The sequence below is a fragment of the Scardinius erythrophthalmus genome (assembly GCF_964197995.2).
Source record: "Scardinius erythrophthalmus genome assembly, chromosome: 5".
Lineage (NCBI taxonomy): Eukaryota > Metazoa > Chordata > Actinopteri > Cypriniformes > Leuciscidae > Scardinius > Scardinius erythrophthalmus.
In genome coordinates, this window is record NC_138225.1 from 35953018 (window position 1) to 35979887 (window position 26870).

Below are 26870 nucleotides of genomic sequence, written 5' to 3' on the forward strand. Positions count from 1 at the left end.
TCAGGAAATAAGTACACACTGTGACGGACTGAATGTCTGTCTATCTATGCACGTCTGAAATCCAGAAAGACATTTGGCTCTGAAAATCAAATAAAAGGCAAGTCAGCCATACTGTACATATCCATCTTCTCTTTTACTCACGCACACCACTCGAGCAGTTCCCACAACTATCTGGCCTGGTGATGGATCTCGTTTGGATATTTTGTGGTGGAAACAGACACCTGGTTTACCAGTTTGTGAACATACCATTTGCATTTCTGTTTTGTTTTTTAACCAGACAAGGACATCTCTCAATGATCAGCAGGTACAGTATGATAACATGATCCATGCTGTTACTCATGATTTTTGATAAATGCATTGTCCTTTCTCTGAATGTTGATGTCACTTGTGAAATGAAATAGCTGAAATTCATCTCCTACTGCAAGGTACATCTATCTGACATTGGGAGGATTCATCCTGGCCATTGTAACAATGGGTCCATACAGCTTATTGCTGTTCTTCAGTGCCGTCCTTTTCCTGCTGCTGATCCACTGTTTACATCCAATGCATATTCATCAGTGGACGATGGGACTGCAGATGTGCTGGCAAACCTGCTGGCATTTGTACATCCAGTACCAGTTATACTGGCTTCAAGAAACACCAGACTCTAGGTATTGTATTTCTCCAAAAGTACACTGTATGAAAACATCCAATTTTATCCAATTTTGAGCTTTTGTTTTATTCCTAACAGACTTTTACTAGCCATATCCGCTCTCATGTTGATGACCCAGAGGGTTTCTTCTCTATCGCTTGATCTGCAGGAAGGAAAACTCTCTAGTCCCTTTCAAAACAGCAGTCAGGATCAACACGTCCTTATTCCATTTCTAAGCTACTCACTTTATTTCCCTGCTCTTCTTGGAGGACCACTTTACAGTTTCAAAACGTTTGTGGAGTCTGTTAGGCAAATTAGTGTAACGCCACCCCTTGCTTCATATTTAGGGAATCTTACTTCAAAGATATTGCAAGTTGTAGTTTTGGTGTGGATTAAATATCCTCTCAAGGAACTCTTAAAATCAGTCATATTAAGAGTAAACAGCACTTGTGTTTTTCAAGATATATTATGGATCTGGATCCTGTCGCTGCTACTTAAGATGAACTATTATGCGCACTGGACGATCAGTGAGTGTGTTAACAGTGCTGCGGGAATAGGTCTCCATGGTTATGGTCACAGTGGAAAATCATCATGGGATGGGCTTTCTGATGGAAGTCCATGGGTGACTGAAGCGTCGAGTCGTCCTTCAGTTTTTGCACGCCAGTGGAACAGAACCACGGCGGAGTGGCTTCGAAGAATGGTCTTCAAAAGGTCCAACAGATCTCCACTGTTCATGACCTTTGGGTTCTCAGCGTGGTGGCATGGCCTTCATCCAGGGCAGATTCTGGGCTTTCTCATCTGGGCCTTCACTGTGCAGGGGGACTACAAGCTACATCACTTCTTGCATCCAAAGCTTACTTCCCTGTGGAGGAAATGGCTGTACGTGTGTCTAAACTGGGCCTTTACTCAACTGACCATTTCATGTGTTGTTGTCTGTGTGGAACTTCAGAGTTTAGCATCAGTGAAACTGCTCTGGTCCTCATATATCTTTGTGTTTCCACTGCTGAGTATTCTGATGATTTTTATCCTGTGAGAAATTCAAAGTTTCAGTGTATTTTATATAAATGTAATCAAATATCTCATCAAATATGGTACACACAGAAGATTAACCAAGTTTGCTTGACCAGCCAAACAAACCTCATTGGTACTTGCACAAATCAGGGGTGTATTCCGTTTGTTTGATGCTAATTAGGCTATATAATAAAAAGAAAGACTGTGCTTGCAAAGATAACATGGCTGTATAAGTTTGTTTTTGTTTAGTCATTTTGCTTTCACATTGAAGGTAAGATGCATCACACACCATATCATGTCTTTTATTATAGAAATACATTATAGCATACAGTAGAAAACATCCTGTTGAAAAAAAATAGCTATTGAAAATATATAGCTATTATTATAAAATAAACATTGCCTTAATAGCGCTTTATATATCGATATAACTATATACCTGTATATGCGCAATCTGTCACGCCCACTGGAGCCTCATCAAGAGCAGGCATGTGCTGAAAAACCTCTGAAGTAAAGTAACCCTGGAACATAACCTGTTGCTATGGCTACTTACATAGCTGAAAGTTACCTCCGCTTTTGGAACCGAAAGTTGAGGTTATCCACTTACTTACCCTTCCTTCATCCTTCCCTCGGGTCATTTTGAGCAGGAAAATGTTTTTTAATAAAAAAAATAAAAAAAATTGTGTTCATCAGAGGGTTCCAAGACCCCAGGAGTTTTGTCGCACTTGAACCACGAATACACACACAAAAAATGTAATGGATTCGAGGAGTTTTAGGTTGAAATTTTAAAAAAGTAACAAAACTTCCCTTGCGGGTCAATAGGCTCTATGCACGATCGCTTCCGTGTTTTGCCACAATGCTGCGTCGGAGGCCGCTTTTGCATTCGGTGGAGATAATGGTAAATTACACTCGCTGTTTGCAAGAACTTCCAGTAGTTAACGTGAATGATGTTAATAATATTGTTAGGCAGTTAGCTGTCTCACCTAAGAGTAAGAAAGAGAAGGGCTGTAAATTATATATTTCGAGCTACATCGACAACTTTGGGTGAGTTGTAAATACTAAGGGTGAGTATTCTCTCAAATCATGCGAAATCCGACTAGCGAATCGGTTTCTAAAATCCTTTTCTCCGTTTCTGAGAAAATTTATTTTATGAAAGTTTTGCCGCTAGTACACTTCACTATAGAACGTGCTATGCGGAAGTAAAGATGCTGGCTAAGATCGTAGCCTACCGGAAATACGTCAGCAGTGTTCGTACATAGAGCGTATTTGACCCCCATAGGAATTAATGGAATGCACGGAAAGCTTCAGTACACATTGAAAAACCTAAAGCATAAAAATGCTCAAAATTCAAACTAAAAATGCTAAAACTTTACCAATTTTTTTTTTTTTTTTTTTTTATAATGTCAACATCTATCTACATATATTCATCTAGACCAGAGGTCTACAATCCAACACAAGTTATACAAGTTCCAAAATCAAACAAGTTCCAAATCAAACACACCTGAATCAGCTCATCAAGCTCTTCAGAATCGATACATTAAAAAATAGTATCAAAATGAAATAAAATAACCTTTTAGGCAAAATATTTTTTAGTAATTCTGTGAATTTCACTGCGCAAACCAAAAGTAATATACCCACCGGATGAAGAAGGGTTGGCTCTCCACAGAACATAAAATATTCATTCTCTGCATGTAATCCGTAGACTATGAAATGTGCAAAATGTCTCCTTGTTATATTTTACATATTCATAGTCATTACTTTTGCCGGTTCTTTGTGACAGCTTTTAGGTGCTTTATTGGCAGCGCCACAGTTACGTGTCACATGAACGCGTCAGCACCGAAAACATGGAGATTTTTTTCAATCCCTGTTTTGGCAAGGGGAAAAACTGATCAGAAAATGTAACGAAAATGTAACGAAACGTTGTAGAAATGTAGTGGAGTAGAAAGTATAATAATTGCTGCAAAAAGTAACGAAGTAAAAGTCAAAAGTATGCACCATTGATTCTACTTAAGTAAAGTACAGATACGTGAAAAATGTACTTAAGTAAAGTAACGAAGTATTTTTACTTCGTTACATTCCACCACTGCATGAGGGTGAGTAAATGATATGAAATGGTAAATGATGTCTTTTTATATTGGGTGAACTTTGTGTAGATTTTCGTAGGTATTAATTAAAGGAATAGTTCACCAAAAATAAACATAGGCCTACTTGTCATTCAGGCCTAGTCACGTCCAAATCCGTTTAAATTTTGTTCCTCATAATACTTTTCTTGCTTGACACCCCCTGGTCAGTAAAATTTCACCATTCACTATAATTTCCTTTTGTGTTGAAAGAGCAGAACCAAAACCAACGTCATACAGAGGGAGAGTAAATGATGACAACATTTTAATTATTATTATTTTACTAATAGACAAAAACTTTACACATTAATTAGTCAGAAACGTGTACAAAAACAGTGAAAAAATATATATTTATTGTATATCACAAAATCAACACTACAACACATGCTTCTTCTACTGTGGTCATACTGCCACCTGGTGATGGGACACCGAGACGATCTCTCCATATCCACTGCGTACACATGTGGAGAATACAAGCTGATGGGATGTGATCACTGGTCTCACAAACGATTTAGGACATTATTCTTATAGTCAGGTCCCAAAATAGATAAATAGCCCTGGATAAGATGCAGTAGGCATTTTTGAGGAAAAGTACTTCAAGTGTTGTTTCTATATGATTTTTAGGTGCTGAATCCATTTCTGCCGTATAACAAGTTGTAAACATCACTGTTTTGGCATAAACAATAAAAACAAAATGGCTGCCAAAAAAAAAAAGTTTTAATGCATTTGTTGCAGTTTAAACATTAAACATTAGAACTAAAACTATGCATTCTCAGAATATTTAAACATGTAAACAATGAAAAAACAACATTAACATGAAAGGGATAGTTTTTAATGGCTGCTGGAATTATGCCAAGGTACACTGGGAAGCATATATCAGTGGAAATATGCAATTATGCCCAGCCCGAAGGGGGGGACTTGGAATACACATGACCCCAGGGGGCTGCATATTGAGAATCACTGGGGTGTCCAGCTGCAGGTGGAATATTTCAAACCCAGGGGTGGCAAGGTAGCTTGCCGAGGGAAAGACACATGCTCAGAGAGGCTTACAGTGGACTACACACGTGGGGGTTGCCCAGAGGCCGTGTTAGGTGTCGCCCAGCCTGCAGATCTACATATGTCTGTTGGCGAGGCGCCATGCGCTAGAGCCCAAGAGGATGCCACACTCCGGGTGGAGCAGGCCGTCACATCAAGGGGGCATGGTCGACCTTGCTGCTGGTAAGCCAAAGCAATGGTGTCCACTATCCAGTGAGACAACCTTTGCTTGGAGAGAGCCTTTCCCTTCAGCTTCCCACCATGACAGACAAAGAGCTGGTCTGAAGTCCTGAAACAATGCATCCTGTCTATGTAAGTATGGAGGGTGCGTACTGGACAGAGCTGTGCCAAGGCTGGGTCTGCGTCCTCCAAGGGCAGCGCTTGCAGGTTCACCACCTGGTCTCGAAAGGGTGTGGTGGGAACCTTGGGCACATATCCAGGCCGGGGTCTCAGGATCACGTAAGAGTTAGCCGGTCCAAATTCCAGGCACGCTTCGTCACCCGAAAATGCCTGCAGGTCCCCTACCCTCTTGATGGAGGCCAATGCAACCAGGAGCACTGTTTTCATTGACAGGAACTTAAGCTCCACTGATTGCAGAGGCTCAAAGGGAGCACTCTGCAGGGCAGTTAAAACCACAGAGAGGTCCAAAGAGGGAACGAGAGGAGGGCGAGGAGGATTCAGTCTCCTCGCTCCTCTCAGGAAACTGATGATCAGGTCGTGCTTTCCAATGCACTTACCATCAACTGCATCATGATGTGTGGCAATGGCGGCACCATACACTTTCAGGGTGGAGGGAGACAACCTTCGCTCCAACCCTTCTTGCAAGAAGGAAAGCACGACACTGATCGGGCCTTTCGTGGGTTCTTTAAGTTTAGAAGAACACCAGTTGACAAAGAGGTTCCACTTCAACGCATAGGCATGTCTCGTGGACGATGCTCTAGTCTAGCGGAAGTGATGGTAGCCACCACCGCTGGTGGTAGGGTACTCAAACCTGCCTCGTCCCATCCAGGAACCACACATGGAGGTTTCAAAGATCGGGACGAGGGTGCCATAGGGTGCCCCGTCCCTGAGAAAGCAGGTTCTTTCTCAGAGGAATTGGCCAGGGAGGTGCTGTCGCGAAGAGTACTAGTTCTTGGAACCAGGTGCGGTTGAGCCAATACGGGGCAACCAAAATTACCTGCTCCTCGTCCTCCCTGATCTTGCGCAAAGTCTACGTAAGAAGGCTCACTGGGGGAAAACGCATACTTGCAGAGGCCCCGCGGCCAGCTGTGCGCCAGTGCATCCGTGCCGAGCGTGCCCTCGGTCAGGGAATAAAACAGGTCACAGTGGCAAGAGTCGTGGGAGGCAAACAGATCTACCTGTGCGTCCCCGAACTGATCCCAAATCAGATGAACCGACTGGGGATGGAGTCCCCATTCTCCAGCGAGAGGCCGAAACCGAGACATATCAGCTGCACGGTTCAGGTCTCCCGGGATATAAATGGCTCGAAGCGACCTCAGATGCTTCTGACTCAATATGAGGAGGTGGCAGGCGAGTTGCGACATACGGCGGGAGCGCAGACCACCTTGTCGGTTGATGTACGCTACTGTGGCGGTATTGTCTGATCGGACTAATACGTGCTGACCCCTGAGCAACGCACAGAAGCAGTGCAGGGTGAGACGTACAGCCAGCAACTCGAGGCAATTGACATGCCAAAGGCGCTGGGGTCTTGTCCAGGAGCCTGCGGCAGCATGTCCATTGCACATGGCGCCCTAGCCCATTATGGAGGCATCTGTTGATACAACAACATGCCAGGAAACTCGTTCTATGGGCACTCCAGCCCATAGAAAACTGAGGTTCGTCCACGGGGTGAAGGTCTGAAGGCAGTCACTGGGACTCGGAGCGTGCCTTGTTGCCATGCCCACCTCGGGACTTGATCGCGAAGCCAAAGCTGAAGCGGTCTCATATGAAGCAAGACGAGCGACGTTACTGCGGCTGCGGATGCCATATGCCCCAGGAGCCTCTGAAATAGTTTCAGTGGAAACGCACTCTTGCCCTCGAACTGACGAAGGCAAATTAGCAGTGACTGCGCGCGCACGCACATGGCGACCGAGTCGATTTCCATACCGAGAAAAGAGATCCTCTGCACGGAGCAGAGTTTGCTCTTCTCCCAGTTGACTCGAAGGCCCAGACAAGCTAGGTGCCGCAGCACTAGGTCCCTGTGTTCGCAAACCTTGTCTCGAGAGTGAGCTAGGATCAGCCAGTCGTCGAGAGGAACAAGGGCTGCCTCGACAACCTTTGTGAAGACGCGAAGAGACAGGGCTAGCCCGAAAGGGGGAACCGCGCACTGGTATGCCTGCCCCTCGAATTATATATATATATATATATATATATACTGGTATGCCTCATTTGCATATGTAAACATGACATTTCAGAAAACTTGTAATACAAAAAATGTCTGTCTCTATGTAAGTGAAAAACTGGAAAGGTTTTATGGTGATATCTATAACTTAAAATTTTTACCCTATCCACCTGTAGTGTTTTGGCTTTGAATAATGCACCTATTGTTTCAATGACAATTACAAGAAAATGGGACCCTTATTTCAATGTTATACGATGGATCCTTATTCAGGAGACATTGAACTTTCTAAAAATGTGGTATAACAACTTTTCCTCAAAAATGCCTACAGGGTTACACAATCTTGAAGATTCGGACCTGACTATTAGTTAATCTCAGTTTTTTTTTTTTTTTTTTTTTTTTTGGTAAAATTATCAAAAAAAAAAAAAAAAAAACAACCTTGTTTTAATCTGTGCGTCTTTAGTAGACTTTACATTAGTTAACATGCGTGGCAGTGTTGTATAGGCTAGGTAAAAATAAGTGGTTGTCAACAGTATAATTATTGCATATAATAAAACTCGAAGGCTGGACGAATGACACACAGATCTAGCTCTAATTCTGATGTACAGAAATAAATCTGATCGGATTAACCTACATTATTATTATTTCCCTGATTGTCACTTGCAATTAAGGAAAAAATCAAGTCTTGTCATCACCACATTCAAACTCTGCTCATAAAACGACAAATGCATTTCTACAAACTAAGACATTACTTGCTCAATAAATCAAAGTAAAAAAACAAACAAACAAACAAACAAACAAACAAAAAAACGCTACCAGTGTTTTTCTCTATTTATCTTCGGAAAGAGAATGTGCATTTGGGGAAGTACCAAAAGACTAAAATATTAAATTGCATAGCATGATTCTACAGGTTATGGCACATTTACATCAAAGACATATTATTTGATGATATAAGAGTCATGATCAGTGTTGGGGAAAGTTACTTTTAAAAGTAATGCATTACAATATTGCATTATTCCCTAAAAAAGTAACTAATTAGGGAAAGTAATCTATTACATTACTTTTGGGTTACTTTTTCTCACCTGGGCTGGGCTTTCTTGTAATGTTTTTTAACAACAAAAATAAAAAAGGTTCTATTTTTGGCAAATGTAAAGTTTCTTTCACACCAAAAGTGTAACGAATAAGCCTCAGGATGAAGGAAATGCAGTAGATGTAGAGGTCATTAAACACATAAAATGTGTTACTTTACTCTTAACCTTAAAAAAGTAATCTGATTACATAATGTGTATTATGTACTGAAGTTACTTGTAATGCTAGAATCACTGGTTGTGATATAAACAGTCAAAAGTGTGTTTATATAAACCTGAACATGATTCTGCTGATTCAGAGGAACATTAGTTCAGTGTACACATTTTTTTGGGGATGGCTGCTCTTATTTTGAGCTTAAAGTTGGCAAATTCTTTGTAAAACTCATTTGCTCATTTAAGCAGATTTCAACATTACTAAGGCATTTTTGTGATTCCAAAGTCCTATGTGTGTGAGCATGTACAGTACACACATAATTTACACAACATATTCAGAACAGACAGGAACTGCCCTACCAGCTCAGCAATGTGGTATTATACAGTGAAACACAATACATGAAAGACAATATAAGGCATAGCCCACTTGTTCAACGGCTGCTCAAATACCGTATTATTCTGATTTTGTTGCATAAATCTTTGAGGGTTTCTGAAATACAGTGGCCCCAAAATGTATTCGGACACTCAATTACATTGAATGTAATTGCGACAGTTCTCATTAATTTAGTTTAAACTAATAAACTAAAACTTAAAAAAAACTATAGACAAAAGGAAAATTACAAAAACTCACAAAAAACATAATTAAAATTAAAAATATAAAAATAAAATCTAATTTATAATATTTACAAAAACTATAATGCTATATAAATGATAATAAAATAACACTTAACATATGAAACCCAGTGATATTTATTTTAAATACAATAGCAGTACACATTTAAAGCAAAACATTTCAGAGAAAGAAGTTTGTTATATTTTAAATAAAACAAAAAAATTGTTTGTAAAAAAGCCATTTAAAAAAATCACCTCGAGGCCAGTAAGTTATGTCAGAAATGAAAATCATTTGTTTGCGGATGCCAGTTTACTTTTTGGAGCCACTGTATGCAGCTTATATGCATATATCATTTGCAGTAGCATGTATGCACACAACAAACAGAGAAATTATAATATTTATATTGCTTTCAGATATTGTAAAATCATCATAGATCTCTCTTAATGCTTGTTCCGTTCCTACATGATGAAATAATCAGCCTCATCAGCACTCAGTGCTTCTTTGATTATTTCTAAGGGCAAAAACAGGCTCTGAATTGCACGGGTCTCAGTCGTTGTCATTGTGAACAAGTAGTGGCTTTAAACGTGGCAATGATGCCACAGTCTTAAACTAATATCTCTGCTTGGAAGTTATGGGCTGAGAGGTTGAGATAATAAAAAGCCTGCAGCCTTTTTGAAAGGTAAAAACATTAACACAATGTGGCTTTAAATAGATCAAAGTTCATATAAAAAAAGGTTACACTTTATTTTAAGGTGTCGTTGTTACAGTGTAATTTTATATTTACTGAGTAACAACATGTACTTACTATCGGGTTAGGGTATAGGATTAGCATTTGGTTGAGGGTTAGTTGCATGTAATTATGCCTAATTTACAGTTAATACTATGGTAAGTACATATAACTAACAAGGACACTGTAAAATAAAGTGTTACCAAAAAAAACACTGGTAAACACTGGTAACATCAATGGCTTTTAAACATCTGCAATGTCTGCTTTATGCATGGGATGATCTGTAGTCTGAGTACATGTATCTGGTAGTTTGTGTTTTTTCTTCTCCACCAGCCTGTCAACAAGAACCACAAAAACCCCAGACAAAACAAGGCAGATGCCAGACAAGTAGAAAGCAGCACCGAAGTCATGAGTCCAGTCCACCAGCCAGCCTGTGACACAGATACACAAAAGAAACATGAGACAGGTATGAGACATAGAGAAAGCCTGCTGTTAACAGTGTCTGTATCCTCCCTGCTAAAGCACCACCACGACAAACATACGCAAACCTTTTTCTACAGTGCAAAACACCTAGCAACATTAGATCCTTTATGACATAATAGAGATTAATGGATGTCAACAAATGCACACCTACTTAGCCCGGCTCGTCATGCTGTATTTATTGACCTTATTCCGAGCTGCGCCATGACGGGTTTGAAAGAGAGGCTTCGTGGAATACATGTAACGTGTTTTCAATGGCATCCGCTATAAAACGCTGTATAAAACTCCAAGATCACTTAGAATTTTCCACTGCTCATGTTGTTTGGAGTTTTTTGTCTACAGAAATGTCGAAGATATTTTTGCAGGGTTTCGAAATCCAAAAACACATTAAATAACAGCACAAACAACTGAAGAGATGCATGTCTGTCCCTAAAACTGCTGTGAATAAGGTCTATAGAGAGGAAACAGGAGAGGTACAATTATTACACTCATTTAACTAATTTAACTTTAAGATTGTTTTTGATTCAGAAAGATAAAGCAGGAAAATTTGCAAACAGGCTTCTGTTCACATTTTATCAAAAGTCAAAATGTATCTACTGTACACATAATGCAAAATGAAGATTTGCATAAAAAGCACAGTATGTCTGTCTCTGTTTAAACAGTCAAAATATGAAAACTTGAAAGGGGGCCACTATTTAAATAATATTATTCACATAAATCCCCCAAAAAAGACCACTTTAGACCAACTTAAATATGATATTTTACAAATCTGACATGTGCCGATAATAGAGGTAAAAATACAGTAGTCAACATTTGAAGTGTATCAAAACCTTTCATCAAAGTTATACATGTATTTTGAACAATACCCGTTGTCTTACTTTTTTACTGAACCTGCTCTGACAATGATTCATTTTCATGATTTTTACTACATTTATTATGAAATTTGTGCATTTAGCAGGCACTTTTATTCAAAGTGACTTGCAAAAAAAGAATTATTTTGTTATGATTCATAATTATTTTCAAAAATATGCTGAAGTCACAAACTGACAAAAACACTACGGCAGGTGTTACAATCATGTTTAAAAAATATATATATTATATTATTCTACAGGTATTATTCTAATACTTATAATAAATTATTAAACTCCATTGTCATTTTTCACTGTCATATTGATGCATCGCAATGCATAAATGAATTTTAACACCTATAATACATAAAATAAGCAAATAACTTCTAAATGAAAGTAAATAAATGATGGTTAAATTATTGAAAGGCAAAGTTCACAAAAAAGAAAAAACTCTGCCATCATTTACTCGCCTTCATGTCATTCCGAACCTTCTTTCATTCTTCTGTATGACTTTCTATATCTTCTTTTATGTTCCACAGAAGAAATAAAGACAAGAGGGTGAGTAAATGATGACAGATTTTTTGGGAGAACAATCCCTTTTAAAGACTAATATTGTTGAAATGTCTAAACAGACAACATAGTCCATGTGACTACAGAGGTTCAACCTTAATGTTATAAAGCGACGCGAATATTTTTTCTGCTCAAAACCCCCCCAAAATAACGACTTTATTCAACAATTTCTTCTCTTCCGTGTCTGTGACGCTGTTCAGGTGAGCACCATGACACATGCGAGTGATGCTGACGCAGGATCCGGCCAAAACTGAGCCGGCGTTCTGACATAGAACCCGAAATCGCTCCAATGCGTTTATTCAACAATTTCTTCTCTTCCATGTCAGTCTGAAGCTATTCACATTGTAAAGTTGTTATTTTGGGGGGATTTGCACCAAGCGGCAACCTTCCTGTCTCTCTCTTGAAACCAACCAGAAGTGAATTAAACGGCAATTCATCAACTGGCCGCTTGAGGCTGGCTGCAAAAGTGAGTCAAATCTGTATCTCCCCCATGTTAAAATGCCCAACTTTACAGCAGAAAAAAAAACATGTTTACAGCCTGGAGCAAAAAGTGGCTTTGGTCTATACAGCTAATTCTGCCCTTCATGACAACTGTGAGGGGGGTGAATTTTTTTTATAACTCATCCGTTTAAATTATATTAAGCCTTAAATTTTCTAATTAAGGGTCACCACTTTTGAGTGACAGGTGGATTCCTGCTGCAGCGGTCATTAGTCATCATTAGCCGTTTGTCTGCTGTCTGTTAGCCGTCACATTACCTCAGCTAATTGTTTGACTGTAAAAATAAATAAATTCGGGAGTGACGCGCTACCAAGATGGCGACGGACGGCCACGCCCACTTTAGGCTTCAAAAATGGTCTTCAGAAACCTACGGGTGATGTCACGGACACTACGTCCATATTTTTTTACAGTCTATGATTTGCACACAAAAAGGATTCTCGTCAATTCATAACATTAAAGTTGAACCACTGTAGTCACATGGACTATTTTGACAATGTCTTTACTACCTTTCCTGTCTATGGGGGGTTCAGAAAGTTCTCGGATTTCATCAAAATTTGTGTTCTGAAGATGAACAAAGGTCTTACAGCTTTGGGTGAGTAATGAATGACAGAAGTTTAATTTTTGGGTGAACTAACCCTTTAAAGACAAGCACTGACCTGCAGCAGGTGGACCCACAAATCCTCCAGAGCTCCGGAACAGCATGAAGAGCCCTAGAGAGCTATCAAATCCATCCAGTCCAACAATATCCACGATACTCGTCACATGGATGGCCACCACACAGCCGAACAGGAAGCCATAGAATGAGCAGAAGACCAGGATGGTCCAGTAGGTCTGTGCAATGGGCAGCAGTAACAGCACCACCCCCAGTGCAGTGACCACCATAGTCAACAGCTGCAAGTTTCTCACGAGCCGCAGGTTAGCCAGCCAACCGCACGCCAGTCTGCCAAACAGGTCCGCCAATGCCAGCACTGACAGAACGGAGGCGGCCCAGTACTGCCCCATGCCCAAATTGTTGGCATACGGCACCAGAAACAAAGGTGGGATGAAGAAACCTGCCGCAGCCAAGATGGCAAACACAATATATAGCAGCAGCTCAGGCCTCTGAATGAGATCCCACTGGAATGGGCCTTTTTTTGATGTCCGGCTTTCATCTTTTGAGTCCAGCACAAGTTTGCCTTGGATAGAGGTTTGTGCAGCTTGAAGGGGCCTCATCAGAGCACCACACACACACAGATTCAGCTGAAGACCGCCGATGATGAGTAGAGCCCCCTGCCAAGAATAGCTGTCGATAAGCCACTGGAAAAATGGGCTGAACCCCATTGCAAAGACACACTCTCCAGAACTAGCAATCGAATAGGCAATGGGGCGCCAGCGTTTGAAGTAATGGCTGACCATGCTGTTGGCTGGTATCCAAGAAAATGAGACTCCAAGTCCTAGATCACATACACACAAAAACACACTCAAATTAAATTATCACTAGACAGATATGGAGGATTGTAAATAAATCAGTAGGCAAAGACAAATTTAACCATTTAATTTAGTTAAATGTAAAAAAAAAATACATTATGTCATGTTAAAATGCAAATTAGTATTATTCATGCATATGATGTATGACTTTATTACTACATCTATAACATTTAAACTTATTTATTATTTAAATGGTTTTAAATAAATCTGTTTATTTGACAATTATAGTGTCAATTTTTTTACACAAACAATCAAAAGTATGGGGTTGGTCCGATTATTTTAATGTTTTTGAAAGGTCTATGCTCACCAAGGCTGCGTTTATTTTAAAAATACAGTTAAAAATAAAATTAAAAAACTAATATATATATGATTTTCACCATCATTACTCCAGTCTTCAGTGTCACATGATCCTTCAGAAATCATTCTAATATGCTGATTTGCTGCTCAAAAAACATTTCATATCATTATCAATGTTGAAAACTGTTGTGCTGCTTAATATTTTTGTGGAAATCATGATACATTTTTTAAAGATTCTGTGATGTAGAAACTTCAAAAGAACAGCATTTATTGAAATAGTTTTGGTAACAATGTAAATGTTTTTACTGTCACTTTTGAGCAATGTAATACTTCCTTGCTAAATAATAAAAGTATTAATTCTAATAAAAAATCTTACCGACACAAAACTTTTGAATGGTAGTATAAATAAACACTTTACAATGACACTTAACAAATTGACTGTTTACGTAAATGTTTAAATGTTATAGATGTAATAATAAAATAATACATTATATACATAATAACTTGCAATTAAACATGATTTATCAATTTACATTTAACTCATTTAACAAAAAATTATATTTGTTTACTGATTTAAATGTTTTTTTTTATTTAATAATTTGATCATTTTATTTTTTAAATGACACTTGCATACTGTATTTCTTTCATACTGTAGAAGACTAAGTAAATACTATGTACATCAATGTGTGTTTCTAGATTAGTGTCTCTTAACCTCACCTAGTTTGTTTACACACTCTGTGTTTGAAATAACACATAGCCTACTACTTCAGTATACCCAGAGATGGGCAAAATACAAATACAAAATACTGTGTTAAAAAATTGTTTAAATACAAATTGTGTATATTTGAAAATACACAAAATACATGTGAAATTGGCCATCCAGTGCAGGTACAGGTCACAGTGAATGAAAAAACTACATAGGCCTACTGACTTTTCATTCCTAACCTCATCTCTGCCCTCTCTGTCATTCTTTCTTTCTTTCTTTCTGGCAATTACAAATAAACTTATGCAAAATAGCAGCCATTTATATACTTATTTCTGGTTACAATGTAGTCTATTACTTGTGGTGAACACTATTAAATATTGAGTGGTGAACACTATTAAATTAATATACTGTATGTTAAACTGTGGGAACCTTTTCTGCTATCTAGCAAAGAATATGGATGGGCGATATGACCAAAATCTCAATTTTACTTCACAGTAACAATATCATGGTTTCACAATTCTCAATATCAGTTTTGATTCCACAGAATAAACTGAAGTTCAAATTCTTTTTTTTTTTGCAGTAGTCCAATGCTTTTTAAGTAATTTTATGTTTATTTTATGTAAAGTTTATTTGTTTCTAGAAGTTTAAATTAAAATATAAAAATTAGAAAGTGTATCTAAAATTTAAAATTAGAATTAATTTAGATTCATTTGACACTATTTACCCCTTTTTTATTATTATTTTTTATGTACAATGAAAGTAAAAGCTGAAGATTTTTGTGGTCTATCATTCATCAGTGTTTGTTTTTCCACTCCAACGTTCCAATAATTCCTGCCCATTAAAAGCTGCACGGATAAATTAGAATTTTATATCATCGCTATGGTATGTAGTGTCATATCACCCAGCCCTAACATGCAGTAATGCTTTAAACACATTGGACAAGCTAGTTGATAAAAATCAACAACCGGCCAAGACTGATTGGCTAACGCTATTTTCCCACTTGTCTGTGCTCTTTTTCAAATAGGTATTTTAAATACATCCCCAAGTATATCATATACTGTACATCAAATGGTATATATTTAAACATGGTAACAGTGCACAACATTCATCACATAAAAAAGGTGGTGTACCTGAGTCTGACCATGACCTACTGCCATCATCCATTCTTAGACCATCTTATAAGCCGAAAACAGAAGGCATTGCATTGTGAAACAGCAGTGAACTATGGTTTGGTTTTTGGGTAATGTAAGAAAACGTGCATATTATGCACAGTTTGGATAATGCATGCATCTCAATTTTGCAGAATTAATATAACACTACACTCTTAGAAATAAAGGTTCAATGGGGTTCTATATAGAACCCTAGGGTTCTTGATTGAGTTTTAAAGAACCCTTTATGCCAAAAAGATTCCATATACCGTGAGATCTTAAATGATTGCATAAACCTTCCATGTTTAATGAGTTATTTAATTTTTTTAGGGATAAAATATGTTTATGAGCAGTTAATTCATACAATTTAATTAAAATTAAAAATGTATTAAAACAAAATCCATAAAATTATCCCATGATGGGAACCCCTAAAAGGTTCTACAGTATATAAAGCACCTGACGGAACCCTGTAAGGTTCTGTTAATGTTGCCACTGTTACACACTACAAGACTTTGCCCCCCAGGGTTTTGCTCCGATTTGCAGTCTAGAGAAGAATAGTTGTCAAACGTCAGAGCCAGTCTGCATATTTTTGGGCAGAGATGACAGATTTAACAGAAAATCATGCAGTGTATGATGGGCACAGACTTTTTCAGCTTCATACTATAAAATCCATCCTGTCGGAGGATATCAAACTCGATATCAAAAACGATTTTAGAGCACACATTAGTTTCACCGTTAGTTAATTAGTTTTCATTTCACAAGGTTCATGTTGAGTTTATTGTGTGCGGAACGACTTTAAATGACTAAATGAGGTTCACATACTATCAGACTTTCATGTATGATGCTCAGTTTTACTCAGCAAGTGCCAGGTGCTCAGTCTGTTAAGATTTTTAAAGCTATGTAGTGTATTCCAGCGTTTATACACGTTAAAAAGAGGATTATGTGCTTAAAATTCCAGCATTACATAATTAAAACTAAACTACATAAAGAGTAAACTATAAACTTACCTTGCAGTATACCCACAGACAGATACATCCATGGCAGACTGAGGCCCAAAGAGGCGATAATCATTCCTGAGGCAGCCAGAAGCCCTCCGACCATGATAACAGTGCGCTGGGACAGGTGCATACTGAGAGCACTGGCAAAAGGAGCTAAACAGATGAAAAAAAAAAAAAGAAAACACCTCTCACTATGCAGGTCTGGTGCTTACTAGGGTGTCATCATGAAATGTCAGTTTAAAAAGTTTTTTAATAGTGGTTCTGAGACAATTCCTACAATTTCTGTGGATAACAATAAGGAAAAAAAATTCTCACCTCCCAAATGAAACACAGCAATGGTGGTTGAGGTCATCCATGAGGTAGTACTAGTAAGGACACTGTAGTGATTTTGGATTTCAAGGAAAAACAAGCCAAAGTTCTTGAGAACAGCAGCAGTGAGGCCCATGATGAAGAAGGCCGATGTCACCACAACCCACCCATAGCCTCCATCCGGTGGGGTGGACAAATACCTCTCCATGCTGAATCCGACAAATCACTTCCCACCTTCTGTAAAAGAAGGTTAAATAATTTCAACATAGGCGTATTGACATTATACTACTATAGTATTTATTAATATTTTTAATATAGTATTTATTTTTACATGATCCATTTTGAGTTCAATTTTACCATATACTGTCCATTTTTTAGGTTATGAAATATTTCTTTCAGTTTAAGTCATTTTTATACTTCGACTTATTTCAGTTAGCTGCCAAGGCAACATTTAAAATGATCTTTTAATTCAAGTTTTTTTTTTAAGTTTAAGTTTTTCATTAATCAAAATGTCATCAAAAATATACTTTATTTCACTTCTACTTACCAGCTTACCAAAATAATTTAGTCTTCTTTTTTTTGGCCTAAAAACAACAACACTGCGCGCGTCCATACGATTTTTGAACGTTTTGATATTTTTGTGGACATTTCTTCATTAACATTTCTTCAAACGTGCCAACATTGCCACACGGAGGGATAATCACTAACTCTTGACAAATGAGCTAAAAAGAGGCGTATGCATTTACTATTAAAGTGTTTTTAACAGCATTTAACAGGTTGCTGACCCCTGGTATATACAATTTAAAAAATTCAACAAATTATTTGAAAGAAATAATTTTAGAATGTGGTGACGAATGCATCTCTGTCAGCACTTCTGCAGCCTGTTCCACACAGTGTGTCATTTAGCATGTTGTGACCAAAATATATATATATATATATATATATATATATATATATATATATATATATATATATATATATATATATTGCATTAAACTTTTCATATGTCACTTTTCCCATAATCCACTGGATGGTCAGGGCACCACAGCAGATGCACGCTTAGACAGCTTGTTCCATTCTGGTGGTTCTTGGACAGGACTTGCGTCTTAGCAAAGTCAGGCCCATTCCATTATTTCATATTGTCTGCCTACTTTGTCCTCGGTCTCCATCTCCTTCTTGTACCTTCAATTTCCTTCTTTTGACTGTTACCATTAGTTGTTCATTTGGCCCAGTACGCAGTATTGCACACTTCCTCGTTGGTCACATGGTCTTTGTAGCTGATGCCCAGAATCTTTTGATTTTTCATATGTACTGTAGGAATAATCATATAAATTCCAGCTGCTACACTTCTTCAAAAGTCATTTAAAAAAATGGCTATCCACTCAGCACCAAGAAGCACAAGCAGTAACCAAGACAGACCTAACAGGAACAACCATTCACAGTGGAAATCTGTAGCAAGTGCCAGAAATAATAAGATCGTGTGCGTCAACAAATTACCCACAATGCCTGCTCCACTGCCCAGCCCTGCTGCGATCACTGACTAAGCCAGTCCTTTATTGCCATTGACTCAGCACCACTAGAAGCAGGCAAACATACTCATGTTACAGTCCAGTTCATGACAGCCTTGTCCTTGACTTGTTCCATCACCCATATTAGGCTACAGCTTGACGTATTAAAGAAGCTATCAAACTGTCAGCAACCTCCAGTACAGAACAGCCTGATGTCCTGCAATCCAAATAAAAAGCTGCTTACCAGCTACTATGCCATTCATGTGACCACTGTCACCTTTCAAAAACTCCTGATAGAATCCTGTCCTAATCCACTCAATTACTGTATGAATCTGTGGTAATGCAGACTGCTCCTAAATTACGTAATGTCTCCTGAGGTTTACGGGCAAAATCTCCATGTTTCATCATGTGTCTGCACTACTTTTGTGTACATCCAGCCTGACAGGAACCTGTCTGCATCAGCATAGTTGCTGCATGTTGAGTCACTGTGTCAAATATGAACTCATGAAACTGGTAGAACTGCTTTTAGCGATTCCAGATTTCACAGGAAAATTATGCAACAGTGGCAAAATGATGAAATTTACAGTGAATTCATTTTATGAAAAGTTATAATTTTAACGTTTACAAAAAAATTAAATCATGCAATAAACTGTTTTGCAGTAATTCACAATCTAGAGAATAACTGCCAATTTTCACTTATCGCTATGTAAACCGTTCGTTTTGTATTTACAAGTGCGCTGGAATTACACGACACTATTGAAAAATCACAGGAAAAAAAATCCATAAGCTCCATATTAATATAACAGGACATAAAGTGAGTTATTTGATCTTTTTGCGCTGTAGTGGACCCATTAAAACCCACACTGACCTACATTCAGACCAGTGTCCTTTTTATTATCTACTAACCCAGCAAACACAATGTTCCCCTAACTTTAGTATTTGGTTCCTGTTTGGTCATTTTTTGGGGGGAATCAAATAAAATAAAAATTTTATTGTTTGCAACCATAAAATAACATTTAATTGCAGGGATTATAATAATATTACAATAATTTGTTACATTTAGTGCTTTTCTCTGCATTCAAAGAGCTTTATGGAAGGGGAAATCTCCTCCACCACCACCAATGTGCAGCATCCACCTGGATGACGTGACGGCAGCATATTGCGCCAGAACGCCCACCACACACCAGCTTATTGGTGGAGAGAAGACAATCAGTCAATATGGGGATGATTAGGAGGACAATTGGAAAATTTGGCCAGAATGTCGTAGATACACCCCTACTCTTTTTCGAAGGATATCCTGGTATTTTTTATACCCACATAAGAGTCAGGACCCCGATTTAACGCCTCATCCGAAGGACAGTGGTTTTTGACAGTATAGTGTCCCCATCACTATACAGGGGTGTTAAGACCCACACAGAACAGAGGGTGAGTACCCCCAGCTGGCCTCACTAACACCTCTTTCAACAGTTTTACCAGTTTTACAGGAGGTCTCCCATCCAGGTACTGACCAGGCTCAAACCTGCTCAGCTTCAGTGGGTAGTCTTTGGCTACAGGGTAGCTGCTTTAACCTAAAAATAACTTATACAGAACGTTCCCTAATGGTTATTTTTAGGTTAATATTTTATAACAATGTAAACTAACCTTCCAATTAAAACGTTGCAGATGTTTTTGTGTGATGACCTATACAGAGCTCTGAAATTTTAGTAGCCTACAGATTTAATCAAATGAAGCAGAAATTAGATCAATCAAAACATAATGATCAGATAAATCCAACTTTGTGTTAAGATTGTGTTAAGGTGGGTTAAGCATGTGAAAAGCACAGTGAAAAGCACAGTGAAAAGCACATAAATCCACTGATCTATATAATGACGTCATCAGCTATCCAGAATAGGATATAGATCAGTGCATAAATCATAAATTTGGGGGTTTGTTTCTATCTTTATTTACTACGTGCACTATTTAAAAAATAATGGTCATTTCGTTTTATTGGCTGCCTGACATTCGTTTATCGATCTCTTTATTGAATAAATGAGCAATATCACACGAGCAGCATACGAGTAGTTCATTCTGGTTCTCGAATCTGATTGGCTGAGAGCCTTTATCCAGCCATGCGATAATCTACGACCTTTCTTAATACCATGTACGGAATATATAAAATAACATTATTTATTGAACAGCCATTGATTGAAAAGTTCACTAAATCTTTAATATTTGGCCACTTTTTTTACGATAGAAGCTATAGCATTGTAAGTTCAATGCGGAGCCAGGGTTAAAACTTTTATTTTGAAATCGCGATGAAAAAGTTCGCACTAAAGTATGTGTTAGTCCTGTCAGGTCCTGTGTTAGTGTAGGTTTGTAAATGATAGCACTATGCTATGCTATATTATGATTTTTTAAATTGTTTTAATATTTCGTGCAGCCTTAGGAAACGATCTAATAATGCGGTTCATGGATTCTTTTTTTTTTTTTTTTTTCTCGGTCCATGGATTCGGGGTGATGATATCAGAGTAAAGCGTTTAGGGGAACGTTCTAGTAATGTTAGATTAACGTTAGGGGAACTTTAAAATGACGTTAGAATAACGTTCTAAAAAAAACAAAAAAAAAAACAAAAAAAAACATAAAGGTAAAGAAAACGTAAAAAACGTTCTGGGAACCAAAAGTATTGGCCGGGACCGTTTTTTATTAATATTTGAAATTATTTTTTATTTTTATATATTTGTATTACATTATCATGTATTTTTGTCCGTTGTATTAGTTTTTTGGTCTATATATATATTTATTCATTTGGATTTCAGTTTTAGTTATTTTAGCACATCATGTTTAACTAAACGAAAATGAGAAATGTTTCATTGGCAATTAGCTGAAATTTTAATTTTTTATTTAATTTATATATATATATATATATATATATATATATATATATATATATATATATATATATATATATATATATATATATATATTCAGTTAACGTTTATTTTATTCAAATAACGAAAATGCTTTTCTGGTTTTAGTAAACTAACCAATTCAGACAAGAGTGAATGAAGGTATTCAACTGAAAAATTAAACAAGAGTATTCTTCTTGAATATAAGCTCGCGTGTACCAGTTTAGCCTACAGAAATTGACATACAAAAATAAACCCAAATATTCACTGGAGTAATAGTGAACAAGCCACGGTCCCCTACATATTGTTTATACTGTATTGTATCTTATTCCGAAGTGTCTATGTAACTATGCAGATCGTTGCTGCTTTTCTTTACAAGATAATTCTCCATAAAGGATTAATGATGTACGTCCTTGTACGTCAGCGTTTTGAAATAAAATCTGTTCTACGTATGGTTGGGAAATTACTTACACCAATGGTGCGACCGCACTCTTCTCCTCTCCTGTACTTTGTCAGGTCCTCTTCATGTTGTTCATCGCAGTCTGTAACACAATAGTAGTAGCAGTGTGTGATGCTGCCACTGATGAGAGCGGATCTCTATTTATAAACTCGCACGACGCTGGCCACGCCCCTGCTCAACACGCTTCCATATGGCAAGCCGTCTTAACATTTATTCCATTATCGGCATGAAATGGAAGTTGCGATATAATTTTCTTCCTTATTTGTGCCGTATATCTATGGAAGCTTGTTTCCGCCACTGAATAATAAATAAATAATAATAATTGCGACTTTTTATCTCACAATTCTGACTTTTTTTCTCACAATTGCGATATATCAAGTCAGATTTGTGACTTTTTTTCTCAGAATTACGAGATATGAAGTCAGAATTGTGAGATATAAAGTCGCAATTGTGAGATATAAAGTCACAATTCTGAGAAATAAAGTCGCAATTGGGAGATATAAAGTCTGAATTGCACGATATAAAGTCGCAATTGCGTGTTATAAAGTCAGAATTGTGAGATATAAACTATTCTGTGGTAAAAAAAAAAAAAAAGTCTGTCTTTTTTTTCCCCTTAGAATTGGACTTATATCTCACAATTGTGAGTTTATATCTCACAATTCCGAGAAAAGATGTCAGAATTGTGAGATATAAAGTCAGAATTGCGAGATATAAACTCGCAATTGCGTGTTATAAAGTCAGAATTGCGTGATATAAAGTCGCAATTGCGAGAAAAAAAGTCAGAATTCTGACTTTATAACACGCAATTCTGACTTTATAACACGCAATTGTGAGATAAAAAGTCGCAATTATCTTTTAAAATGTTTTATTCTGTGGCGGAAACAAGCTTCCATATATATCCGAGTGAACTGGCTTCTCGAACAAGAAAAAATGTAGGGCGGGATTTGATTTTGTCAGTCTGGAATTTATTGGATTGTTGTTGTTTGCTATTGTTGCAATCATTGTTGATCTCATGTGAGTGAATGGTTGTCCTGCCCTCACGCCAGTAAACACTTGATCAGAGAAGAGATGTCCTCGCAAGTGGGAGGCAGGGGCACCCTAAGAAAACCTAAGGATCATCTGGGCTACAGCATTACGGTAGGCCCCCTACCCCAGATAAAACATTTTTTTAGCTTCCTGACAATTATTTATGTAGAAATTTGGCTTGTCGAGAAGAAAACACTGTACTTACTCAAACATCAGTTCTCTATTTACCCTTGCATTGCATGAACGACACTACAGCGATGATATATTCGTATTTGTAGCATTTATTTCAAATTTTTTTTTGGAATTTGATCATTTTCCACGGCACACATAGTTGGGAAACACTACATTATTATAATTATTATACGGAGGTAGGCTAATATGAAAAGAAAATGCCATCAAAACTTTTCTGACTAAAATGCGAGTTTACAGCTCCATGATATAAATAACATAAATTATGTAAAATATTTATTATTCATTAGCAGTAATCAAAATAATCACATGGCATAAATGTGGGCTATTTGGTGAAGAAAAGGTTTGCGTTTTCAAGCCACCAAAACGCAGTTGTCGTGTAAATGAACAGTCAAAACACATTAAAAGTGTTCCGTTTTTAGTTGAAATTGTCGCGTAAATGGCCCCTGAAAGTATTCTTTTATTTTGACCAGAGTTCTTTTTCAATTTTGTCATTTAAATTTTATATTCTGTGCTTCAGAATATATCTAACTTGTGAAATATGCTAAAAACTGCTCAAATTTACAGTAACAACCTAGCATTGGATTAATGCTGTGTTCACGCCGGTCTCTAGATGACAACACGTGGCGTTATATTCGGACCAGTTCACATACTCGGACTGGGAGTCATTATGTACGACACTATTATCAATGCCTAAATGAATCTGTAGTGGTCAGGGGTACAGCTGTCACGTGGTCCAACAAGTAGGAGCTCTCAGAAAACTCCTGTCTTACAAGCTGTAATTACAAGCTCTATGGGGACATGAATGCTATTTACAAGTTTAAATCACATTGTCAGGTTGTCAAAATATTATTGGGGAGGCATGTCTCAAGACGCTTGAAGACACATGGCTGAAGATGCTGGAAGAAACCTACCCGCAAATCTACAGTACTGTGAAGTTTTTGGGCACTTGTGTAAAAATGCTGTAAAGTGAGGATGCTTCCAAAAATATCATAAATAGATTTAATTGATCAGTTAACAAATCAAATCAATATTTGGTGTGACCACCCTTTGTGTTTAAAACAGCTTTTGTCCAGGTAAAATAGCAAATTGTTTTTCAGGTAACTTTGCAGGTCGGTTTCTTCAAGCGTCTTGGAAACTTTGCCACAATTCTTCTGGATTTAGTCTCAGTTTTTTCTGTTTCTTCATGTAATCCCAGACAGACTCGATGATGATGAGATCAGATCATACCAGCTGTTGTCAGAATCCTTGTGCATACAATTATCTCTCTAATATATTGATGGCAAGAGGAATGTTGGGAAATGTAAAATGATATTTCCTACTGACACTACAGCAAAAGATATAAATAATGCTTACAACATAAGACTTTTGCACAGTAATTTATATATATATATATATACATACATACAATGGCCATTGGATTAAATATATAAATGTCCATGAATGTAAGATATGGTAGGGTTTGTGCAAAATGTTTTCTGGGACCTTTTAAGGATCAAATCCAGTGGTCAATGTTTTTTTTTTTGTATTCACTGCCATTACTTTACCCGACTGATGGCCATAAATGTGGCAGATGAATAAAGTCACATGACTGAAACAAATATAGTTTAAGGAATAAAAGGCATGCCATACTTCCGTCCATTCTCTCATGCACTTTTATCAAAATACTTATTTCACTAATGCATATGCAACACATAAATGTTGCTTCAATTATAAAAGAATGTTATTCCACACTCATTTCTCTGAAACATGAGCTGTCAACGTGTTGCAATCAATATCTGTGACAATCTCTATCTGTATAACACAAATATATAATACGAGTTAACAGAGGTCTTGTAAATGTGAAAGAACAGATCAATTACAGTACATCAAGAGTACATGAAGTCTTCTGCACTGTCCTGAATTACTGAGAAGACACTGTCAGGTGTCAGCATATCCACGGTTGCTTCAATAAAGCAAAACTCTGTACTGTGAATGCCATGGTTACCATAAAAATGTGAACTAAATAGTGACAGCTTAATCCAAGCTGGCTTCAGGACTAAAATCAGGGCATTTGGGAACTGCAGAGAAATTGACATCATAATCCAAATCAAATTGTGATTTTATAAGCAAAGTGAATCATGATGAAAATGCATCCTAATATATGTACTTAAGTTATTCAAAATAAGACACAATGTGAACGCCAGAATTACAGCGATACGACTAAAAAGTTGCTCTCACTTTGGATTGTGGGAAACGACTGAACTGTTTACATTTCAGTAAACAATGAAAGGACAAAGCAAAGCAGAATGTTTGGCTTACAGGCCAATGCTGCTTTTGTAAACAAGCTTCAACTGTCACAAAATAGTTCTGAGTAGTGTACTCAGATCAGTTTCATTTCGGAAACTTTCAAATTGGTCCAATAACAGGGTCAGTCGGTGTGGTGAAAACTGGTACCAGCCAGCAGTAAGAGGATAATGTCAAGTCTATGTTTGACACCCCGCACTGTTACCATTCCAAAGCTCCAGGGGCATGACGGATCAGAATACACAACCCGCATGTTCTTTCTTCAAGTAAATATCAAACTGTTTGAGGACAAAAAACAAAAATGTATTTCTACAGTCTATCCATAGAATCCCTTGAATAATTGTGAATAGCAGTTTGACCGACTGTGGCGCTGAAGAGAAACACGTTAGCATGTACTCCACATGCCCATTGCTTTACAAAGAGGTTAATGGGGAATATGCCACTGGGGAATGGCTCATTAGCGGCTACTTTGGGCTGTAGCGATGACTGAAACACATTAGCATTTTTTATTCAAAGAAAAACAGAAAGACTTACAATAGCAAGATCTTTTATATCTTTTCAATCAGATACCAACTGCATTACAACAAACAACCAATAAACAATTATATATTTTTTTAAATCTTAATTTACATGACGCTGCTTCCAAACAATTCATTTCATTTTTATAAAATTATAAAATCATCTTTATATATGTACATACAAACACATGGATGTAAAAATGCACAGCTTTGCATTTCTTAATAAAACGCTTCATTCATTTATACCATCGCTGATAGAGGGGCGCATGCCAGCACTGCTAGCAAAAGAGAAACCCATTCTTGATATAAATGACGTTAATTGTTCAGACAGAAGATGAGGTGATCAAGTCCTGGGGTTAGATCTGCCGTAATGGCACAAAGAAGGATTTTAAGACAGCGGACAGGGCCAGAGGACAGACTCAAAGCTGGATATCTGGGTGGCGGCGGTGAGCGAGTCAAGCTTCTCCCTTAAAACTCAGGCACTTGGGTATATCGGTCTGAATCGCTACCGTCCCGGATCAGGTCCACACGGAGAGCGAGCTCCTTGAAGGTTGGCCGAAGACTGAGATCGTTATCCCAGCATTCCTGCATGATCTCGCACATCTACGAATTCAAAAAGTCAGTGTTTAACAAGAGCTGATTTACAAAGACCCGTTTTTGACCTGAATTATTCATCATTTACACAATTATACACTACCATTCAAAAGCTTGGGGTCAGTGAGGTTTTTTTTACGTTTTAAAATAAGTCCCTTATGCTCAGCAAGGCTGCATTTATTTGCTCAAAAATACAATTAAACAGTAATATTGTGAAATATTATTACAATTTAAATGACTGTGTTCTATTGTAATATATTGTAAACTGTAATTTATTCTTGTGATCAAAGCTGAATTTTCAGCATCATTACTGCAGTTTTCAGTGTCACATGGTCCTTCAGAAATCATTATAATAGAACCTTTTCACGG

The 26870-nt window shown here is 37.5% G+C and overlaps 3 protein-coding genes across 4 annotated transcripts in view; 1 reads left to right on the top strand and 2 right to left on the bottom strand.

Moving 5' to 3' along the window:
• Positions 1-182: 182 nt before the first annotated feature.
• On the top strand, positions 183-1664 carry mboat4 (membrane bound O-acyltransferase domain containing 4; the record flags this gene model as incomplete). The annotated part of the gene is made up of 3 exons (XM_081364776.1): positions 183-304; positions 426-650; positions 731-1664. 3 exons carry the CDS (start codon positions 183-185, stop codon positions 1662-1664), a joined length of 1281 nt encoding a protein of 426 aa, XP_081220902.1.
• A 7442-nt stretch (positions 1665-9106) lies between these two features.
• Positions 9107-22003, bottom strand: LOC308691700 (monocarboxylate transporter 13). Its single transcript, XM_081367195.1, has 5 exons — positions 21900-22003; positions 17042-17272; positions 16736-16879; positions 12767-13543; positions 9107-10144 (listed from the first exon to the last, which is right to left on the bottom strand). Exons 2-5 carry the CDS (start codon positions 17241-17243, stop codon positions 9957-9959), a joined length of 1311 nt encoding a protein of 436 aa, XP_081223321.1. The 5' UTR covers positions 17244-17272; positions 21900-22003; the 3' UTR covers positions 9107-9956.
• A 3858-nt stretch (positions 22004-25861) lies between these two features.
• Positions 25862-26870, bottom strand: part of jak2b (Janus kinase 2b) — a 45050-nt gene continuing 44041 nt past the window's right edge. For both annotated transcript variants that reach the window (XM_081366752.1, XM_081366753.1), the window contains exon 24: positions 25862-26510. In XM_081366752.1, the coding sequence (XP_081222878.1) occupies positions 26376-26510 (135 nt within the window). In that variant the 3' untranslated portion in view covers positions 25862-26375. The remainder of the gene's footprint in view (positions 26511-26870) is intronic.

What these genes read in the sequence shown, in the direction of transcription:
- LOC308691700 (XM_081367195.1), bottom strand. Translation starts at nt 17,243, where the DNA reads ATGGAGAGGTATTTGTCCACCCCACCGGATGGAGGCTATGGGTGGGTT. An exon ending in GTCTGTGGGTATACTGCAAG is followed by an intron (nt 13,544 to 16,735) that starts GTAAGTTTATAG and finishes TATGTGATCTAG; the next exon opens with GACTTGGAGTCTCATTTTCT. An exon ending in TGTGGGTCCACCTGCTGCAG is followed by an intron (nt 10,145 to 12,766) that starts GTCAGTGCTTGT and finishes TCTGTGTCACAG; the next exon opens with GCTGGCTGGTGGACTGGACT.